Source organism: Fusarium mangiferae (genome assembly GCF_900044065.1).
Source record: "Fusarium mangiferae strain MRC7560 genome assembly, contig: FMAN_scaffold006, whole genome shotgun sequence".
NCBI classification, from domain to species: domain Eukaryota; kingdom Fungi; phylum Ascomycota; class Sordariomycetes; order Hypocreales; family Nectriaceae; genus Fusarium; species Fusarium mangiferae.
The window spans coordinates 1,432,072-1,452,191 of NW_024573926.1; the positions used below are offsets into that span (position 1 = coordinate 1,432,072).

At 50.5% G+C, this 20,120-nt stretch overlaps 4 protein-coding genes across 4 annotated transcripts; 2 read left to right on the plus strand and 2 right to left on the minus strand.

The window, feature by feature from the left end:
* Window positions 1-722: 722 nt before the first annotated feature.
* On the plus strand, window positions 723-7,358 carry FMAN_03194 (uncharacterized protein; the record flags this gene model as incomplete). The annotated part of the gene is made up of 6 exons (XM_041831981.1): window positions 723-829; window positions 1,537-1,836; window positions 1,900-2,003; window positions 2,064-6,911; window positions 6,963-7,112; window positions 7,162-7,358. 6 exons carry the CDS (start codon window positions 723-725, stop codon window positions 7,356-7,358), a joined length of 5,706 nt encoding a protein of 1,901 aa, XP_041682490.1.
* Window positions 7,359-8,002: 644 nt separating this feature from the next.
* Window positions 8,003-10,726, minus strand: FMAN_03195 (uncharacterized protein; the record flags this gene model as incomplete). The annotated part of the gene is made up of 1 exon (XM_041831982.1): window positions 8,003-10,726. One exon carries the CDS (start codon window positions 10,724-10,726, stop codon window positions 8,003-8,005), a length of 2,724 nt encoding a protein of 907 aa, XP_041682491.1.
* A 559-nt stretch (window positions 10,727-11,285) lies between these two features.
* FMAN_03196 (uncharacterized protein) lies at window positions 11,286-16,166 on the minus strand (the record flags this gene model as incomplete). Its single annotated transcript, XM_041831983.1, has 4 exons — window positions 11,286-12,201; window positions 12,259-13,388; window positions 13,435-15,902; window positions 16,043-16,166. 4 exons carry the CDS (start codon window positions 16,164-16,166, stop codon window positions 11,286-11,288), a joined length of 4,638 nt encoding a protein of 1,545 aa, XP_041682492.1.
* A 1,631-nt stretch (window positions 16,167-17,797) lies between these two features.
* On the plus strand, window positions 17,798-19,499 carry FMAN_03197 (uncharacterized protein; the record flags this gene model as incomplete). The annotated part of the gene is made up of 4 exons (XM_041831984.1): window positions 17,798-17,827; window positions 17,926-18,317; window positions 18,373-19,010; window positions 19,072-19,499. The coding sequence occupies 4 exons, from the start codon at window positions 17,798-17,800 to the stop codon at window positions 19,497-19,499; spliced, it is 1,488 nt and encodes a 495-aa protein (XP_041682493.1).
* Between the last annotated feature and the right edge of the window lie 621 nt (window positions 19,500-20,120).

Below are 20,120 nucleotides of genomic sequence, written 5' to 3' on the forward strand. Positions count from 1 at the left end.
CAATGTATCACAGCAATCATGACTAAAAAGGATGATAGCTACATCACGTAATGTGAACAGAAACGGCTCAAGACCATCTTGTCATGTTAGAAGCAGAGGCCCCTCAGCCCCCTCTCTGAGCCTGCACAGTGCATGTTTGTTTGCAGTCGATAAGGCTGGCTCAACAGAATCACAGTGCCTTGAGTTCGTGGACTACATGACAAGTCTCCAGCTTTATCGCAAACGTCCATCGTACTCCGTGCACTCATCAGTGCTGCATGTGTTTTTCGCCTCGAGCCGTGTGTCCAGTGTCCTCAGGGCCGCAGATAGTGGAGTCGACCAGCTCACACACGTCAACCCGACTTGACCGTCCGTCAACCACCACATCCATCCAATTGAAGAGCCATCATCCTCCCTCTTCTCCCCCCAGACAAGACTCGTATCTGTAAACCCGAAACCCAAAAACACTACTCACCTTTCTCCTCCTCCCATCATATTCTCACCTCCAGAGTGGCATTTCTCTCCAAGACTTTATTCTGTAACTTCAAGTCTGGCCTCATCTGCAGCACAGAAACATATCCTTAGACCACATCATCTCTACACCGTAACTACCTTACCTTAATCGATAACCCGCTATCGCTCTCGTCATCAGTTCATCGCCTTCTCGACTTTCGGAGAGAAACAACGACCCCGCCGCGCCCGCGCCTGCCCGCTGCCTTCCTGATGGCGTAGGTCGTCTGGGCATGGCAGAACGAACATCGGCAGGTGATAACGAAGTGCGACTTCCTTCTACCTCGACAACCTCAACTGCCAATCTCTCTCCCGCTTCCGCCGCTTCTTCAGCCCATAGGTAGGGTCAACCCTTTTATCCTTCCCCCGTCTGTTGTCCATCCATCCTCATCCTTGACCTCCACTGTCACTCGACTGCACTGCACAGGCCTACGCCTGCTTCACCTCACTACACATCATATCACTGCACTTCACTTTCTCATTTCTTCACCTCGTATCATCTGCCTGCTGCGCCTGCGCCTGCGCCGTCTCCGTCTCGTCTTGTCTGTTACTCACCCTGTCGCTCCGCTCTTTGCGTCGCTCAAACGGGACAGACACCCTCGTCATCCCAGCACCGCCGCTGCTCGGCTCGTGGCTGCTCTGCTACGTTGCTGATTCACGCACATCGAGACAAGAAACCACAAAACGGATTTCGCACTTCCCAAGAAACTTGCACGCATGCACGCCTGTCTTTGGTCAACTGCTATTTTTGTCCATTGAGACCCTTTGACGTTGGCCCGAAAACTATCTTGCAGCTAGCTATAGCTGTTTAATAGCCTTCTGCATTGACAAAGCTCTGTCATCCTTGGCCACAATCCAGGCTGTTGTAGAGCAAACACTGTCTTTGAAGCATTTGACTTTTTCAGCCACGGCTCGTACTCGTGCTTCCTCTTTCTTCTTCTCCCTCCATCTTCCGTGCAACATCCGTCAACATCATCTCTCACATCTTCCCCATTATTTGCCTTAACGCAGATGTATCGTCAAGCTCACGACAATTATGTCTTCTAGAATCACCAGATCTTCGGCTCGTCAAGCAGCGAGTCAGGCAGCCCAAACTAGCAATATTGCTCCTGCCGCTGCTGACGTCCCGGCCGTACCCTCCACTACTCCGTCCTCACGCAAGCGAAAAGGGCTCGCCGCCGAGAAGAGCCCCAACGACGCATTACCACCCTCTGGGTCTTCAGGTCGACGGTCCAAGAGACAAAAGATCCCCGAAGCCGTTCCACCTCCGAACACCAACAATAACAACCACACCACATCCAGATCTCGGCGAAAGGGAAAGCCCGCTGTTGATATGGACAGCCCGGAGTAAGTCTTTGACGCAGAGTGCTCCTAGTTGATGGCTTAGATTCAATGTATTAACGACCATAGTAACAACCACTCCGGATCTGCGCATCCTGCAGAGCCCTCTATCCCTTCAGGTTCTCCCAGCAGAAAATCGAGCCGTTCTAAGAAGACCACGGGACCTCCATCAGGTTTGTATATCCCGCTGATAAGTTGGCTCTGTTGAAGCACAGAACTGACGATGACTGCAGAGCCCACATCTGGTACAAGTCTGACCACCCGAAGATCGAAACGGAATCTTGACAGCGCAGTTGATCAAGATACACCGATGACGGGTACTGATGAGAACAAAGACCCAGGACCACCACCACCCCCTCCTCCTCCCATCGATCACCACGACGATGACGATAGCGAAGACAATGACGAGGACGAAGATGAGGAGGGATCGCGAAGGTACGACGAAGACGAAGACGACGACGACGACGATCCTTTTGGCGGATTTGGTGGCCCTCCAGGCAGTTTATCCAGCACGCTTAGAGCACTAACGGGGATGATGTCTGGCCTGACATCTCGATTCCGGGAAATTCTGCACAATCTGCGAGTTGATGATCTCTCAGTACAGCTAATAGCTCTGCAAGAGCTATCAGAAATACTTCTTGTTTCCAACGAAGATAACCTCTCGGGCCACTTCTCGCCCGATGCATATGTTAAGGAGCTGGTTTCCCTCATGAACAAGGAAGAAAGCCCCGAAATCATGTTACTCGCGTGTCGTTGCTTGGCAAATTTGATGGAGGCGTTGCCTGCCAGTGTTGCGAACGTCGTCTATGGAAGCGCCGTCCCTGTCCTGTGCCAAAAACTCCTCGAAATTTCTTTTATCGATTTGGCAGAGCAGGCCTTGAGCACATTGGAGAAGATATCAGTCGAATATCCTACCAGCATTGTTCGTGAGGGTGGCCTCACTGCTTGTTTGTCTTATCTCGACTTCTTTGCTACCGGCACGCAAAGAACTGCCGTTACTACCGCAGCAAACTGTTGCCGCAACATCCCCGAAGACTCTTTCCCAGTAGTGCGAGATGTTATGCCTACACTTCTCAACGTCCTCAATAGCAGTGATCAGCGGGTCGTGGAGCAGGCCTCGCTTTGCGTTTCTGGCATCGTTGAGAGTTTCAAGTACCATCCCTCCAAACTTGAAGAACTTGTTAGCGTCGACCTTCTTCGAGGTGTGCTGCGACTTCTTGTTCCCGGTACGACCAACATGATTGGCGCCAGTATTCATACACAATTTCTCCGAGTTTTGGCATTCACCGCGCGAGCTAGCCCCCGTCTTTCCGCGGAGCTCTTCAAGCTTAATGTGGTAGAGACATTGTATCAAATCCTGACTGGTGTTTCACCACCCAGCGGTACAGAAGATGTTGCCTCCAAACTGGACAGTGTTATAATCATGCAGGCTCTCATCCATCGACCCCGAGATCAGATCATTGAGACGCTCAATGTTATTTGCGAATTACTACCCAACCTACCACGAAACGCAGATCCCTCGTATGGTGATTTTGTTGAACTTCAAGCCTTGGCAGATCCTACAAACTCGGCAGCCAGTGGGGGAAGGAACCGCAGGTCTACGAATGAAAAGCGCATTGAACTTCTTGAAGAGTGCAAAGACGAAGTCCGCCGTTTTGCGCTCATCATCTTCCCTACTTTGACGGACGCGTTCTCCAGTACAGTCAACTTGAGCGTCCGCCAAAAGGTCCTCACAGCACAACTGAAGATGCTGTCGAATCTTGATGAGGACATCTTGATTGAGGCGCTTACTCCGGTACCTTATGCCTCTTTCCTCGCTTCTATTCTTTCACAACAAGACCACGCATCTCTGGTTATGCTTGGCCTGCAAGCAGCCGAGCTGTTACTAAGCCGACTCGACAAGATCTACCGGTATCAATTCTATCGCGAAGGAGTCTTCCTTGAGATCACCAAGATTGCTGAGGAGGAAGAGGCAATTGAAGAGAAGTCAGGTAAAGGCGAAAAACAGGAGTCTCAGGGCGAACAAGGAACAGAACAAGACAACGAACAGTCCTCGGATCAGGAATCTGAGCATGAGGAAGACGAAGAAGATGAGGAGCGCGAGTCTTCTGATGAAGAGGACGAAGACGAAGAACATGATAACGAGAATGGCGAGGTGCAGAATGAGGACATGTCCCCTGTTAGCTCCCGGGGATCCACCATGTCCCTCGAGGTCCCTCTCCATCGTCTTGTCTCCGACGTGCGATCCATGAAATCTCGGACTCGAGATGTCGCCAAACAGTTCTTGGAGACCCATGAGACTGAAGGCCATGGCCAGGCTATGAAGCTCAAGGCAACAGCAATCCTTGATGCTCTTTCAGACTTGGCTGGTGAGCTTGAGGCCTTCTACCTCAAACCCATGCCCAGCAACGTTACGGCCGATAAAGGAAAGGAACTGTTCACCAAGCTTGCATCATATTTCGATACCGACGTCTTGGAAAGTGTTACGAGCGCGGAACTTCTGGCATCAGGTCTTGTTCGTGTGCTTCTAGAGGTTTTCAGCAACCCTGACGAGGAACTGGCCCGTGCCGCCCAGTCAACGTTCCTGGAAGTCTTCATGGCATACACCGTCAAGTCGAAGCCAAAAACTGCAACTGCAGAATCTCCGGCTACGCCTTTCAGCGTCATGATTCACAAGCTTCAGGACTTGCTCAGTAGGTCAGAGCATTTTGAGGTTATCACGGTGCATCATAACACATTTGACGGCAACCACAGTAGTCCTGCCTCCATGCTTGGGAAGCAAATTCGACTTCGGCTTGTTGCCGATGATGATTCCGAAATACCTCGACCTTATCGTAATATAATGGTGTCAATTCATGCCATCGCGACTTTCAAATCCCTTGATGACTATTTACGACCTAGGATCAGTATCAATGAGCGATCTCGTGGCTCCGCCCGCAGGGATGGAGTTGCTCGAGCACTTGCCGCTATGGCAAACAGCGCGGGTCTTCCTCTGAGTAGCGCAGCAGCAGCCCGCCTAGCAGCAGCAGAACGATCAGGCCCGTTCTCGAGCGGACCTCCGATACCGCCGCCACCTGCTGTTGCTACAACACCATCTGGCTCCCGAGCACTTCGCAAATCAAAGTCACAGGCTACTCCTGCCACACCAGATCAATCTGCTGGGCCGTCTCGCGATAAAGGGGCGCTTAGACGCTCTGCAAGACGGCATGGCGCCGCTAACACACCCCCGGCTCCTCGACCTCCACCTGTTGATGACGAGGAAATGCAAGATACACTAGAATGCGCTGACGAGAAGCAGCTGACTGATGATGATGACGTCGGAGAAAGCAGTGCATTGGATGCCATTGTTGGTGAGCTTGAAGAAGACATGCAAGAGGAATCGACGCCTGAGGATACTTCTGCCGTCAATATGGAGGTCGCTACCGGCGGCCATGTCACAGCACGCAAGGAGGATGGCACTCGAATCGCGACACCGACTGGATCTGGTGTACCTAGCCGTGCGGGTGGACCCTCGGTTGGCACCCAAGGCACACCTACTCCAGCCTCGTCATCGTCGAGGCCGATGTCTTATGCGTCCGCTCTCCAGGCAGTGCCCCAAGATTGGCACATCGAGTTCAGCCTTGATAACAAGCTGATCCCCAATGAGACTACCATCTACCGTGCTGTCCATACTTCAGCTTCTAACTCAGATGAGCATCTAAGCAGAAGCATCTGGTCAACTGTGCATCCAATCAAGTTCAAGCGTGTACCTGGGCCACCTCCTGCGGAATCCCTTTCATTTTCTTCTAACACGGAAGTTGATGGTGAGGATGAGCATGGAATCCCGGCTTCCCTTGCCAAGAACCCAACAACGTCATCAATTCTACGTCTATTGAACATTCTTCACGACCTCAACTCGAATATTGAGGATGTTTTGATCGAGAAAAAGAACAGCGTTATTGGCCTGAATGTTGAGCCGTTGTCACAGTTCGTCAACACGAAACTCACAGCGAAGTTGAATCGTCAGTTGGAAGAGCCCTTGATTGTTGCCAGCAACTGTCTACCCAGTTGGGCGGAGGATTTAGCTCGCCTTTATCCCTTCCTCTTCCCATTCGAGACTCGACATCTATTCCTCCAATCTACATCTTTCGGATATGCCCGATCAATGGCGAGGTGGCAGAATACCCAGTCTGCGGAGGACAACCGAAGAGATCGAAATAACGAACGGCCATTCCTCGGTCGCCTTCAACGACAAAAGGTTAGGATCTCACGTCAGAAGATCCTTGAATCGGCCTTGAAAGTTATGGAGCTATATGGTGCTTCACAGAGTATCCTAGAAGTAGAGTATTTTGAGGAGGTGGGCACTGGTCTTGGCCCCACCCTCGAGTTCTACTCAACTGTATCGAAAGAGTTCTCAAAGAGGAAGCTCAAACTCTGGCGTGAGGTCGATTCGAACGGCTCTGATGAGTTTGTATCTGGAGCCACTGGGCTTTTCCCTCGGCCGCAGAGCGATGAAGAGGCTGGGACACCAAACGGAGAGCGAATTCTGCATCTTTTCAAGATGCTTGGAAAGTTTGTTGCGCGGTCCATGATCGACTCCCGAATCATCGACCTTCACTTCAACCCCATCTTCTTCCGCATCGGGGATGCAGTTTCGTCTGGAGTCAAGCCATCCTTGGGGGCTGTGAAAATTGTCGATCCTGTCCTTGCCCGTTCATTGAAGGCCATCAAGCAATTTGCCTTGGCCAAGAAGGAAATAGATGAGGACCCCAATCGTACACCAGCACAAAAGGTTGCCGACACAGAAAGCATTACTATCGATGGCGTCAAGCTTGATGACCTCTGTCTCGACTTCACTTTGCCAGGTTATCCTAATATTCAGCTGGAGGATAATGGCTCTCAGAAACGAGTCACTATTGACAATGTGGACTCGTATCTGGAGAAGGTCATTGATATGACTCTTGGGTCAGGTGTTCGTCGCCAAGTCGATGCCTTCCGTGCTGGGTTCTCACAGGTATTCCCCTACTCTGCACTCAGTGCTTTCACGCCAGATGAGTTGGTCACCTTGTTTGGCCGTGTAGACGAGGACTGGTCACTTGAAAGTATGTATAACCCCAAAGTTTTGCCTTTGATGTTTGCTAAAATTTCATCAGCTCTCCTCGACTCGATCAAGGCCGATCATGGTTACAACATGGATAGCAAGACGGTCAAGAATCTGCTCCACACAATGAGCGAATTCGATGCGTCACAACGCCGTGACTTCTTACAGTTCACCACTGGAAGTCCAAAGCTCCCCATTGGAGGTATGTGTCGCCTCCTGGCTGTTGATAGTCAGTTTCTAACTTTCCCTAGGATTCAAGTCTCTGACACCTATGTTTACCGTGGTCTGCAAACCCAGTGAGCACCCTTATACGTCCGACGACTACCTTCCTAGTGTCATGACCTGTGTCAACTACTTGAAGCTTCCAGACTACTCTACCATTCAGATCATGAGGAAGCAGCTTTTTACAGCAGTCAAGGAAGGCCAGGGAGCGTTCCATCTGTCGTAGATTGGTTTATTTTCGAATTACTGCACGACACAATGCCTAGGGCCTCTCATGGCACCTGAGCAATAGAACAATGACAACGATGTTCTTTTCTTGGACGACTCGGCAGGAAAAGTTTTTATATTAGCTTGATGCCCCTGATGACACAATACGCCCCGACGATGGACCGAAATGATGGAAATAGACAGGGCATCTGACGTGGCGCCCACATTAACACAATATTGCATGGCTTGGGGGACGGCGCAGGACTTGTTTTTATGAGAATCACAGGAACGGCATGGCATATTTTTGAAGCCTCTTCCCAGGGATCAACAAAGGAGAGGCAGGGCAATGATTAAGATACCGCCTTTAGGCAAAGTAGTTATAGAGATGAAATTGTGTGTTTGTCTATTCCTATCTCACTCCGCAGTGGCTGCGTAAATACTATTCGTGTTTCGCGTTATTACTTGCGCTGATTATTGACAACAGAATATAGTTAAGTCGATGCTCCTAACTCCAAAGCTTACAGCTCAGTCATCCATACATACATGTCCACTAAGTGAAAAAACGAGGCTATCCTACGTTCTTCCCTTACACGCATCCTGCACTTGTCCTGGGGCAAAAGATACCAAAAACACAGAAATAAATCAAAGGGTCATGCCAAAATTCTACAATCGTTCATCGTGATCGTCATCTGAGTCCCAAATTTCAGGCGGAACCCTTGTGTCGTCGCGTATCAAGCTGTCCGGCAGCATCTGGCTCTTTGTCAGCAGTTGCGACGAGCCTGGATTGTACCCCGACGCCAGACGCAGGGCGTCATCGTCATCATCCTCGTCTAAGAGGCCCTCGGGAAGGCCTATACTGCTGGAAGAGTGTAGCGGTGGGCGGCGGATAGATGATGAGTGCTGCTCAGGGGTAGAAGACTGAGAGACGGTGGTTGCCTGAGATGGGCGGACGGCAGGTAGTTTTGAAGCGCTACTTAAGGGAGGGCGGGTAGCGCGGTAGGAAGATGCTGCAAAAGGGGTACGACGGGGAGGGGGTTTGATAGTTGTGGGAGAGGAAGCGATGCGGGTGGTTGGGGGAGTTGTATTTTCATTGTTGTTGTTGTTTTCCTCCTCGGGCGTTGAGGGAACGAGAATGTCATCCGAAGTTGGGAATTGGGTTGATTGAGCGAAATCACTTTTGAGTTGAGCTTCAACTTGCTGTGACACGCTCATACTTGATGAGGGAGCGGGCGTCTTGTCCGCTGGTACAGGCTGTGAAGAGTTGGCAAAGAGATCAACTCGTCCACTGTCATCTTCGCTAACAGTAGCTTGAGTTTGTGTTGGTTCATCTTCAGATGCTTTCTCTTTGAATAGAGCATGTCGCAAGTTCCAGAGCAACTGACCTACGACGGCAGGTGGGAAATAGACATAGCGAGCAATATCACCGTCGATCCATCCTTCTTCCCGCATATCGTCTCCCTCAACAGGGTTGTTCAACTCGTAGACTTGAGTCAGGTGATAACGCCAGGCTAGACCTTCAGTAACACGACCAGGGTCAGCGCAAGCCATAAATCGCAATAGCTCCCCATCGTAGAGCCAGAATCGAACCACTTGTGCGGGTATTTTGAAGTTGAGTATGAGATCAGCCTGGTAACCTTCTATCACATCATCAATAATGTCTTGGGGCAGCGACAGCAGCACATCTGTACGAGCAGATGCTGGAGGTAGTGCTTGAAGGTTTGCCAGAGGTACACGCTGAGATTCTAGTGGCTGAGTTTGAGTTGGTGGAAGAGGACTGTGGATGGGCTTGCGAACACGCTTTGCTGGTCGGGGACGGCTCTTGGCCTGGGGAGTTGCTGAAAGGGGAGGCAGTGTAGGAGGCAGCGTAGTAGGTCGAGAACTCAAAGGTGGAATTGAAGAGGTTGATGTTGATGCTTGACCATTTGAGCCAGAAGATTCCTCGGAGGAAGTGGTCGCAACGGCTCGTCGTTTAGTTTTAACGGTCGTCGTTTGCACAGAAGCGGAGGAAGCTCTCATGACCTCTTCCTCGGATGAAGCAATCTCGCTCATGACGAGTTGCGTTTCAGCACCGGCAACGAATGCGTTCTCGTCGTTCTCGTCGCCAAAGTCTTCATCCTCCTCATCTTCAGAATCAGGTATCTCGAGCATGACCTTCTCCTTTCCACTGCCAGGTGATACTCGCTTCATCCTTGGCGTGGGGCTACCACTCCTTTGACTTCCACCGAGTTCACTACTCCTCCTCCTCCTTCTGGACTTGGTAGGCGTCTCCAGCTCATCCATCACAGAAGACGATGTTTCAAGCGGTTCAATGACACCTTTTGGAGTTCTTGGTGTCTTGTTTGGCGAATCCACGGGCAGTTCCTTGAGAGGTGTACGGTTAGTAGACCCCCAACTGTCGGTTGCGTAAGAATCCTGGATGATGCGCTCATGTTTTCGAGGCGATGATGTTGTCTTGGGCCTTCCTCTTAGCTCCTTGAGCGGAGATGGGTTCGCTGGTGAAGATGTCTTTCCTTTGACAGGTGACGGATTGGCACGGTCTGGTGGACCATAGCGTTCCAGCATCATGCTAGCGGGCGTTGACGATATGCTGGGCGGCGCAGACAACTGGCTTGAGGAAGGTATTTCTGTTAATTGAACATTCTTGTGCGGTGTCTGCTTATGAGGTGTCTGAGGCACAATAGACTCTTCCCGCTGAGGAGTTGGCTCTTCTGGCCTGCGCTTCAATATCGATTTTGGAGTTTTCTGATTCTTGACAGGCGAAGCGTTCTTATATTTTCGGGTCTTCCGTGGACTTGGACTAGCCGCACTGCCCAGCCATTGCTGGAAGTCGTCATCATTATCCTCATCTTCAGAATCCTTGATAAACTCAGCGTGGGATGGATCGCGACCGAGGAATTGGGTCAAAGTCTGAGTATGGTAGGCCGAACTAGGTGCATCTCCCATCGTCTTACGTCGGCTCGATTTCTTTTCCTTTTTCGGTTTTGGCTGTTCCTCTGTATCATCGCCTAATGTCCGTCTCCGCTTGGCTCGCTCATTCTTGGTAGAGGTGACTTTGGCTTTCGCTCGTCGTTTCCGCCCGCTCGAAACAGGTTCCTCGTCCTCTTCTTGGTCTTCTTGGTCCTTGTCTGACTGCATTTCATCCTGTTCACTATCACTTAGGACGATCGGGTCCTCGTTCCCTTCCAAGCTTGATACAAAGTCGATTTGAGTCAAGGTTTGTTGTCGCAAAAGTCTCGAGGGTGTTTCCGCCTGCTTCTTCCGGTTCTGCTTCCCATATGTTCGAACAACCTTTCTACGCGCCGGGAACTGTGCTTGCTGCTGCGCGGGCGTTGAATGATAGACACGACTTGGTGCGGGTTTACCGCCTGAGCGGGTTTTGGGCGTCATGATTGCGGTGTTTAAGTCGCTCGCCAACGTCATACAATAACTTCAAGGCTTCAGTTCAAGTAAAGCAGCATATGAAAGTCGACATGTTGTTCGTGGAGTAAATGAACATGATATATTCAGGCAACTTCGATGTAATGTCGATGATGGAGTGGAGCTACAAGGGCCCAAGGGCGTTAAGTGGCGTGGCTTCCCTGTATGTCCCAGGTCGCGACGCGTCTCGTCGCGTAAAGTAGTGGGGTTAATTAATGATCACGCTTCAGCAGCGAGGCCTATAATTAGAAGAACAGTATAAGACGGAGGAAACCAATTATCGTCCACTAGGTAGGTATCAATATGACTCCATGATAAGATAGGCGCCAAAGCCAAGCAAGTATCGTAGAGATCAATAAATATACCGAGATATATAATGTCCATTCCTCAAAACGCTCGACACCACGAAACGCGCCTCATTTACTACCTGACCCATCCATGGCTGATCAAGCATGCCAATATACCTAGAGAATATAGTATTCGTACAGCAAGTTCATCATCGTGTTCCCATTCGCTCTAAGCACCAAACTCAACGGAATGCGGCCTTGACGTCGGCTCGAGGCCACTCAAAGAGTACATCACCACCATATACGTTGGTCGTCACAGCGCCGACCCGTCTCTCAACCTTTTCGTAGAACTTTTCGCACTCCTCCAGCACCTTGATCACCAATCCTCGGCTTAGTCCTGGTTCATCAGCATCACCAAAGTGCTTCTCAACACGTTTACGCAGCGCCTCGATGCCTTTTCGCACTTCCTTGGAGTCGTAGTTGCTCAAAACTTTATTGAAAACCGTCTTGCTGTTGGAAGGCTGCGCAGCAATTGATGCCGGTGATTTGCCTGTCTGCAATTGAGCTTCCATGTTCTCGAGGTGTTCCAGAATCTTTCCGAGTGGTCGCCGCATGACTGCATCAAGATACAGATTCATATGCTCGTAATATGTCGTGTTAGCCTTTTCCTTCCATTCCTCGAGCACGTCCAAGCCTCGTGTGTCCGTCTCCTCAAGGAAGTGGTTCATATTCTCAATCAGGAGAATGTGGAAGTTGAGGGCTTCCTTATCCTCTGGGTCAACCGAGCCGCTTGTCGCACTGACACCGGGATTCTCTCGCGCAATGACCATGAGTGAGTCAAACATGGTCTTGAGTATTCGGTCATACTCGCGATCAACAGTACTTCGAATCGGCAGTGTCGTCTCAACACCGAGCAGCATCTCCTCCACAGCTGCCGAGAAAAGAGGGAAAAGCCGGATGAACGCAATAACACCCTTTCGCTTGCTGATCTTGACCTTGGTCTCCTCAATGGCCCGAAGTTGGTCGTCAACGAACTTCTTGAATCGCAGTTCCAAGTGCCCATGAAGTTTTTGCAAGAGTGTGTTCACATACTCTTGGTTGGACTGTCCAACCTCAGCAGAGTACTTTTCAATAGTCGCTAGGACTCCAATCCCTTGACTGAATAGCTGTCAGTATGCCTCGTCAACGCCGTGATATAAGGAGGTTTGAACTTACATTGGGCCCTGCCCGACAACCCACTCCATAAGACGCAGTAGTTCCGATTCCAAGAAAGTAAAGATCACCTCCATCGCGCGCAGAATACGTCTGGCAAGCTCTCGATCAGGTTCCATCAGTCGGGGTCTTCTTAAATCAGTGCCTCCACGATCAGAAGGCGTTGTTGTGGCAACAGCATCTGGGAAATCTATCTGTTCAAGCGTGGTCGCGTGGAAGAAGTCGATGATGAAATTTTGCTCCATCTGTATCAGTGGGATAAGATTATCCAGAACTCCGGTAAAGACTTCGTGGGGCGGGTTCTTATTATCATTCACTCCCTTGTCGGCCTTTGGTTTGTGACCACCGTCTTCTCGAGGAGATCGCAGAGCTCTGGCTAGAGTTCCGCTCCGCTTTACAGTCAGCTTCCTGGCAGTGGTAGCCACACCTCCTTCTTGGTGCTTCTCAACTGCTGACGTGAACAGAATTTCAGCCTCCTCTCCAGTTGCCTGTCTGGCATTCCTACGCCAAGACGCAATCGTAGCCTGAAACTCAACTCGGTAAACAGGTTGACCTTTATCTTGATAAATCTGAATGAGCTGGTTCCACTCATCGGGATGCATATCTCGGGCGTATAGCATGAGGGGGGTAAATTGCCAAAGAATATCGCGGCCAAGCTCGTGGTGTATAGGATCCACCTTTCTAGACAAGGCTCCCTCCATGGCAAGCTTGGTTTCTGTAAAAGCATGATCAAATTGCCGGGACATAAAGGCGACCAATCTGCCAATGAACATGGCGCTTTCTTGGTCATAAACAAGCTTCTTCTCTTGGACAATCCGCATTTGCTTGAAGTCAGGATTGAGGCCACTCTGGTTTGTCTCGGCAGTAATATCGGCCTTCTCTTGATCAGCTCCACTACGCGCAGGATCAATCTTGACCATTGCCTTATAAAGTGTTACAAGAGAAGATTCGACATTTTGTAAGCCACCCAAGTCATCCAAAGGTGCAGATCTGAGGACTTCAAGCTCGTTCGATGTGATAGCACAGGTCTCAAGCAAGGACTCAAGCTCTTTCTTGAGTAACTTTTGGTTTGCAGCTTGGACTTGGAGACCTTGACCCTGGGCCTCGATATAAGCGATGTCATCTGAAAGGGTCTGTTCATGATTAGCAACATTTCGAGCATATTTAAGGATAACATACCGAAAGCTCGACTGAGTAGAGTGTGAGCAAGTTGTCAAGCTCCTCACACTCAGCCATGGCAACATCAAGCCCAGCCTTGATGGCATCAACGCGTTCATCCTCTTCGCGGAAACGAGCCAGCCAGCCACCAGCCTGGGCTTTATTCAGCTCCCGCTCTAGGTCAGCTCTCATTTCTTCCACGTTGCGTGATCGCATTTGTTCTCCTGGAATCCAGCCAAAGAAATCCAACCATTGAGCAAAATCATCACTCCTCTCATCGAGAATGGACGGGTTGACTCCCAATGTCTGCAGGTATTTCATATCGTTGCCTGCATTGATGGAGCGGCGGGTCTCTTTCTTTTCAGGTTCGGTCGCCTTTTGCACTTCCTGCGGCGGCCCATGCGAACTCGTCGGTCTACTCGTTGGGAGACTAATCTTGACTTCAGGAACAAGTGAATTACGGTTCGCAGACTTGGGCTGCTCCGCGGGTTTAGCTTGCTCCAATTGTTTGGCCTCTTCCTCAGCTTTAGGTGTTTCTTCTGGTGTAGGGTGTTCAGAGGGAGTATCTACACCCTTAGAAGACGGTCTGGGTGGCGCAGGGACAACACTATTGATTCCATCTGGCCCCTCTTCCGTCTTACTCTTCAGTAGACGCAAACGTTCACCAGCACCACCAGGTCTCGGTTTGAAGGCGGTTGCAGCGTTGGCCGCAGACGCAGCCTTCCACAGTGCACCGGCAATCTCATTTCTAGACTTTTTGGCTCTGATCATAGGACCGAGGCCAGGCCTGGATTCGTCGACTGTCTCTGCTGGTGATGGGTTAGACTCGCGATCAGAAGGTGTCACTGCACGCTCCCCTGGCGATGGCTCTTCTACCGGCTGAGTCGGCTCTTGCTTGGGCAGATCAGGGGGCGGTTGTAAGTTTGCAAATCTTGGCACGCTCACTGTCATTGGCGAGACATCGGAAGAACCTGCTCCAGAGCCCGGGGACAGAGCTTGAGCGGGGCTTGGTGCTTGAGCCTGTGCTTGTGAAGGGTTGGGTACGGGAGCTGGCGTAGGACTAGGAACACGGGCCGCTGCAGGGCTGAGTCCACGAGCCGGGCTTGGCATACGGGCTGGTGCAGGGCTGGAGCCATTGCCTTGAGCAGGACTTGGATTTTGATTTGTTACATTAGTTGGTGGGTGATGTGAGGGAGGGTTAGGTGTATAAGCTTGTGGGTTGGTCGGTCCTGATCCAGGCCTAAGGGACGAAGGCATGGGAAGTGGCTCACGCTTTGGTGGATCTGGTAGTCGTCCTGTGGGAGGTGGTGCTATTTCTCGATCTAGTGTGCTCCCCGTGAACGAACTGCTTGTCGATTTCTGGCTTGCATTATCCATTCTCGGCACAACGCGTTCGCTGCTGCGAGGTGGAGGAGCCACTGGTTCTTTGTTCCCAGGACTAATCAGTGGTGGGGGAACCAAGTCCCGATCATGAGGGCGAGTTGGGTCCATGGGCGGTCGTCTCCTTTCGGGGGGCGGTCTATCTAATTGGAGTGGTGAAGGAACTGGCTGTGGAGGTTGAGGAGGAGACAGAATAGCAGGTGGTTTCGACTTGGGCGAAGACTGTGGTTGAGGGGGTGTAAGAACAGCTGGTGCCCGGGGTTCATGGGGCTCTGCAAATCTGCCATACGCTCCTGGGCCGTTTATGCCATTGCGAGAGCGTGGTGGTAAACTGGAACCGTCATCGCTCCTGGTGGCCATGGAGGTAGCAACCGAATCCTGACTCTTGTTGCTCTGAGCCATCCACCGAGGTTGGGGCGGCCTTTCTCTCGAAGTAGTTGAATCAAAACTTCCGACAGGTGAAGGGCCAAGATTCGGGTGTGCTGGGCGAGTAGGCGGCGTCCTGTACTGAGGTGCGTCTTGAGGGCCACTTCCTGGAAGTCCTTGATGCGAAGGATGCATCGGATGGATTGGACGAGGAGGGGCGCTCGCCATCTGGCTCGAAGGTTGCTCAGCTATGGGAGGAGGGGGCGGCCGAGAACCACCTGTAGCTGGTCGTCTAGTTGCTCCCATAACTTGATCATACTCCTTTTGTTCAAAATTTGCAAGCTCCGGCGTCTTGCCACCCGTGTATTTCCCGTATATCTTGATAAGACTAGCAATGAAGAACTTCTTCTCCTTGTCCGTCTGAGCATGCCAGAAGTATGGTTTGCCGAGTGTCACCTGGAAACCGGTGTCGCCAGCCCAATCGCGGTGGTCTGGGCTGGCCTGGGGGCCAGTGTAAGATTCAATGCGCGAGAGGTCGTCAAGATTCCACGTTTTCCCAATCGAGAACGATCCATTAGCGTTTTCTTTTGACTTATGCAGGCGAACTCGACCGGACTTGCGCACGGCTACTATTATTATTCGAGGTTTTTGACCTTCGGCGTTCCGAGCCTGAGGTGGAGGAGGGGTTGTAGGATAAGAGGAGTATTCGGTAATGCGGATATGAGTTATGTATGTTTCAAGAACTGGTCAAGGCCATTAGCCATCTGGACATTGAGTTTGAGTGCAATAGTCTTATAACTAAACTCTCGCGATATTGAGTTTCTTTGGGCTAGGAGCTCATGTCGTTGAGTTTAGGATTGACTTCAATAACAGCATAACTTACGAGAACCATCAACATCCTTCTTGTTAAAGCAGCTCTCTATTATACGGCGCTTTTCATCCTCGAATCGCTCTGCCCTGCTAGTAGCCGCGGCGGCACCAGGGCCGCCCCCGTTTGGGCGGTCCATGAGAGAGTTCGAGGAACGGGATCACGCAGAAGCGTTAGGATGAGCAAGGAGGCATGTTCGATCGAGCAGCAGCCTCGTGAGATTATTTCGCGGGGATAGCGAATAGTCCGGGACGAATGAGCGACTGCGCAGATTGATCGCGTTATCGAGTGTCGTCGAGTCGAGTATATAATGTACGTTGAAAGCTGATGTGGTGGTTGGTCGTGGATTCGAGGACAGGTCGTCGAGGTCAATGTGGCTGGAGTTTCCCTATTTCGATGTGGATGTTTCGGGTGGGCACCTGCTTAGTCGTGTACCTGCCTCCAATGCTCCACTGCAGCTTGGAGCTGTCAGGCGTCGGGTGTAAACGATTTGTCTGCTCACAACCGTTCTTGGGCTGATAAATGGTCGAGTATTCTCTATTATGACGCTCTATCCTGAATAATTGGATTGTAACAAAGCTCCACTAACAATAAGCCTAAACAACCAAGCTCTGGGAAAGTTGCGACGGCAAGCCACATTGTCCAAGTCATGTGTTGAGAGCCAATGAACAAGCCACATGATGAGGTCAGCGGTATCATATGCCACTGCAATGGCGCGTCACAGCACCTCAATCTGTGACAGCTATCAAACTGTTCCGGACCGAGATTTTACTTTTCAGTGACGCTTCAGTATCAAGTGTCAAAACTTGTATCTCAATCCGTATATACACTGACTCAATCAGGTACTCACAGGCGCTTTGAGTGCATATCAGTGTGCGACTATACTCAAATCTACTAAATGTATGTTCTTAGTCCGTGTAAGTGGCTCTGTAAATGTAAAAATGTTGCGAAGATCTATCAATAAGTGAATTATGATGAGATACCTCTCCTTGGTAGATTTTAAGATGCATTAGATGTAGTTCATTATTAGACTTCTTTATTGAAGATTGACCAACCCAACAGAGCTCGATAGAGCTATGAGCTATGAAATCGACTAAGTCAGAGTAACATATTTACGGAATCGGTACAGGGTAGCTAGAACTGCACTACGCACCTCCAAACGATCCAGTTGTGATTATGAACATTTATTTATTCACCTTCCCGAATGCTTGAGTGACCTCGCAGTTATTGGAAAAGTATCCGCCAAGGAAGATTCTGGTACCGGTGTCATTTGACGACAATATCTCGTTATAACAGATACTTGACTAGATGCTGCAGCATGGTGGTAATAGCATTGGCTCATGAAATCTCAATAATCTTGGTTCAGACTATTTAACTAGATGATAAGAATAAACTCAAGACATTCAATAGAACCGCTTGTTGAAGGTCACTTTTCCAACAAAGACGTCAGCGGAATACCCAAATAGGCAATTTCTCGCTCCAGCTTCCTTTCAGGTTCAAGAGCTTAAGTTGAGATCCGCTTTCCCCTCACCGAATCATCCCCCATCATCGCCCCCCAGATCGGCCTTGGTTCACCCCGCAATCGGGGTTGCTCGTCCGTCTACCGAGGTTGTACATAGAAAATGAACACTCTTACCCGTTGCAATTGCTTCATTAAGAAGATTCGCGTGAAACCTCAAGTCCTCTCGAACCCCAGTCTTACCCCGGATCCTTGGGAATAACATCTCTGTGCCCCTATATCCAGCTTGGTAACATAGACATAACAACACCATGGTACCCTCCGTGAGAGTTGTTCCCAATGTATGTTTACCCCTTATGATCAAGCACAAGCACAAGCACTGCCAAAGCTGCTTGGTTTGTGTGAATGGTTTCAGTTCAGATAACTCACATTCACATAGGCCGCTAAGCGAGCAACCAGCTTGCTACGTACCATTCAATACACTCATCCTCCTTCATGTCCTTGTCACTCAAACCCAGGATATCACCAGTCGCCGCCAACATTCACTCCCTCCAAGCATGCTCACCAGCGTAAGTATGCTACGCCAACATCGCACCCAGGCCAGAAGGAGTATGCCTTTGAGATGGCTGCTTCGTCCATCAGATTTGGCCCAGGTGTGACGCAGGAGGTCGGCATGGACTTGAAGAACATGGGAGCCAAGCGTGTTTGTGTGGTAACAGATGAGAATGTGAACAAACTGGATGCCATGAGACAAGTTCGTGAGTCCCTTGCTCGCGAGGGCATTCCTTATGAGGTTTACGACAAGGTTCGCGTCGAGCCAAAGGATAGCTCGTAAGTTCAAATCGACATCACGTCTATCAGACTCAGTTGACTTATAATATCACAGCATCAAGGATGCCATCGCCTGGGCTCGCCCGTATGCACCAGATGCCTTCCTCGCCGTTGGTGGTGGATCAGTCATGGATACAGCCAAGCTCATGAACCTATACACGGCGTATCCTGATGCAGACTTTCTAGACTTTGTCAATGCCCCCCTTGGAAAGGGCCGCCCAGTAGACAAGAAGTTGACACCGCTCATTGCGGTTCCAACAACAGCCGGTACTGGTAGTGAGACGACAGGAACTGCCATTTTCGATCTTGTGTCTAAGCGAGCAAAGACCGGTGTAGCTCATCGAAACCTGAAGCCCACACTAGGTATCTGTGATCCCCTCAACACCAGGACCATGCCAGCAGCTGTCAAGGCCGCTTCGGGTCTCGACGTTCTGTGCCACTCGCTTGAGTCCTGGACTGCCATTCCCTACAACGAGAGAACACCTAGACCAACAAACCCTATCCTTCGGCCCGCGTACCAAGGCGCGAACCCTATCTCGGATGTTTTCTCGTTTCATGCACTGCGCTCTACCGTCAAGTATCTCCCGCGATCGGTGAAGAACCCTGATGACTTGGAGGCCCAATCCGAAATGCTTCTCGCTTCTACTCTGGCCGGCGTTGGGTTCGGTAATGCCGGTGTCCATCTCTGCCACGGTTAGTTCATACCTACTCTGTTATAAATTTCTGCCCCTCTTGGGTGCTAACCCGAGCCCAGGCATGTCGTACCCCATTTCTGGCCAGAACCCAGGCTACAGGCACGATGGCTACCAAGTTGAAGCCCCTCTTATTCCTCACGGTGTCTCCGTAGCTGTCTCTGCACCAGCAGTGTTCCGCTTCACAGCAGCATCGAACCCAGATCGCCATTTGGCGGCAGCAGAGGCCTTTGGAGTTGATATCAGCAACGTGAAGCGCGAGAGCGCAGGCGAAGTGCTTGCAGAAGCTATTACCACATTCCTTGCGGAGCTCGGTGACCAGCCCAAGGGTCTTAAGGAGTTGGGTTTCGGCTCGGAGCACATTGAGGCCCTTGTCGAAGGTACCATTCCTCAGGCACGTGTGTTGATGCTGGCACCAGGATTGTCTACACAGCTCGAAGCGGAGAAAGACCAGCTAAGGAGGCTGTTTGAGAACGCGATGACTCACTAAGGCCCCGTACTGAAGAAAGGAGTTCGTCAATGCGGATATGCAATTGCATTGCGTGCCGTCGATCGATTGTAGCCGCGGATGTCGTGTCACTCTTAAATACAGTATCTGGATTAGTATTGATTAAGATACAAATATAGTAACATGTGTACCATGATAAACTGATCCACTTTGGATTTCTATGGAACATTCGGGAAAATCGACGATGTGTGTGAACTGTTTCTAAAAGAGGTATATATGCTTTTACAGTATGTATGTCGTGCGTTTACAACATAAGCCTTCATCCATACATTTGAAACCGCGTACTACTAATGACATTTATGCTGTCCAACGGCATGCATTGATTTGTGCAACTCTCCACGTTTCGAATGTCACCATGTCGACCGTTTAGAATCGTCCCTTTCTCTTTTCGTGCCCCGTAACACCCACAGACTCCCTGGCAAAGTTGCAAATGCCATTCTCGGTAACAGGCGTCATTGGGCGAATCTGAAAAGTCCCTGCAGGTACTGGACCGATCCACTGGAAGATTACCATATCAGGTAAAAACAAGACGAATCTTGCATTGGTAACCGAGACGCCATGCTAATCCTGGCAAGCCCCCTTGCAATTTCTTCAAGAGGGAGA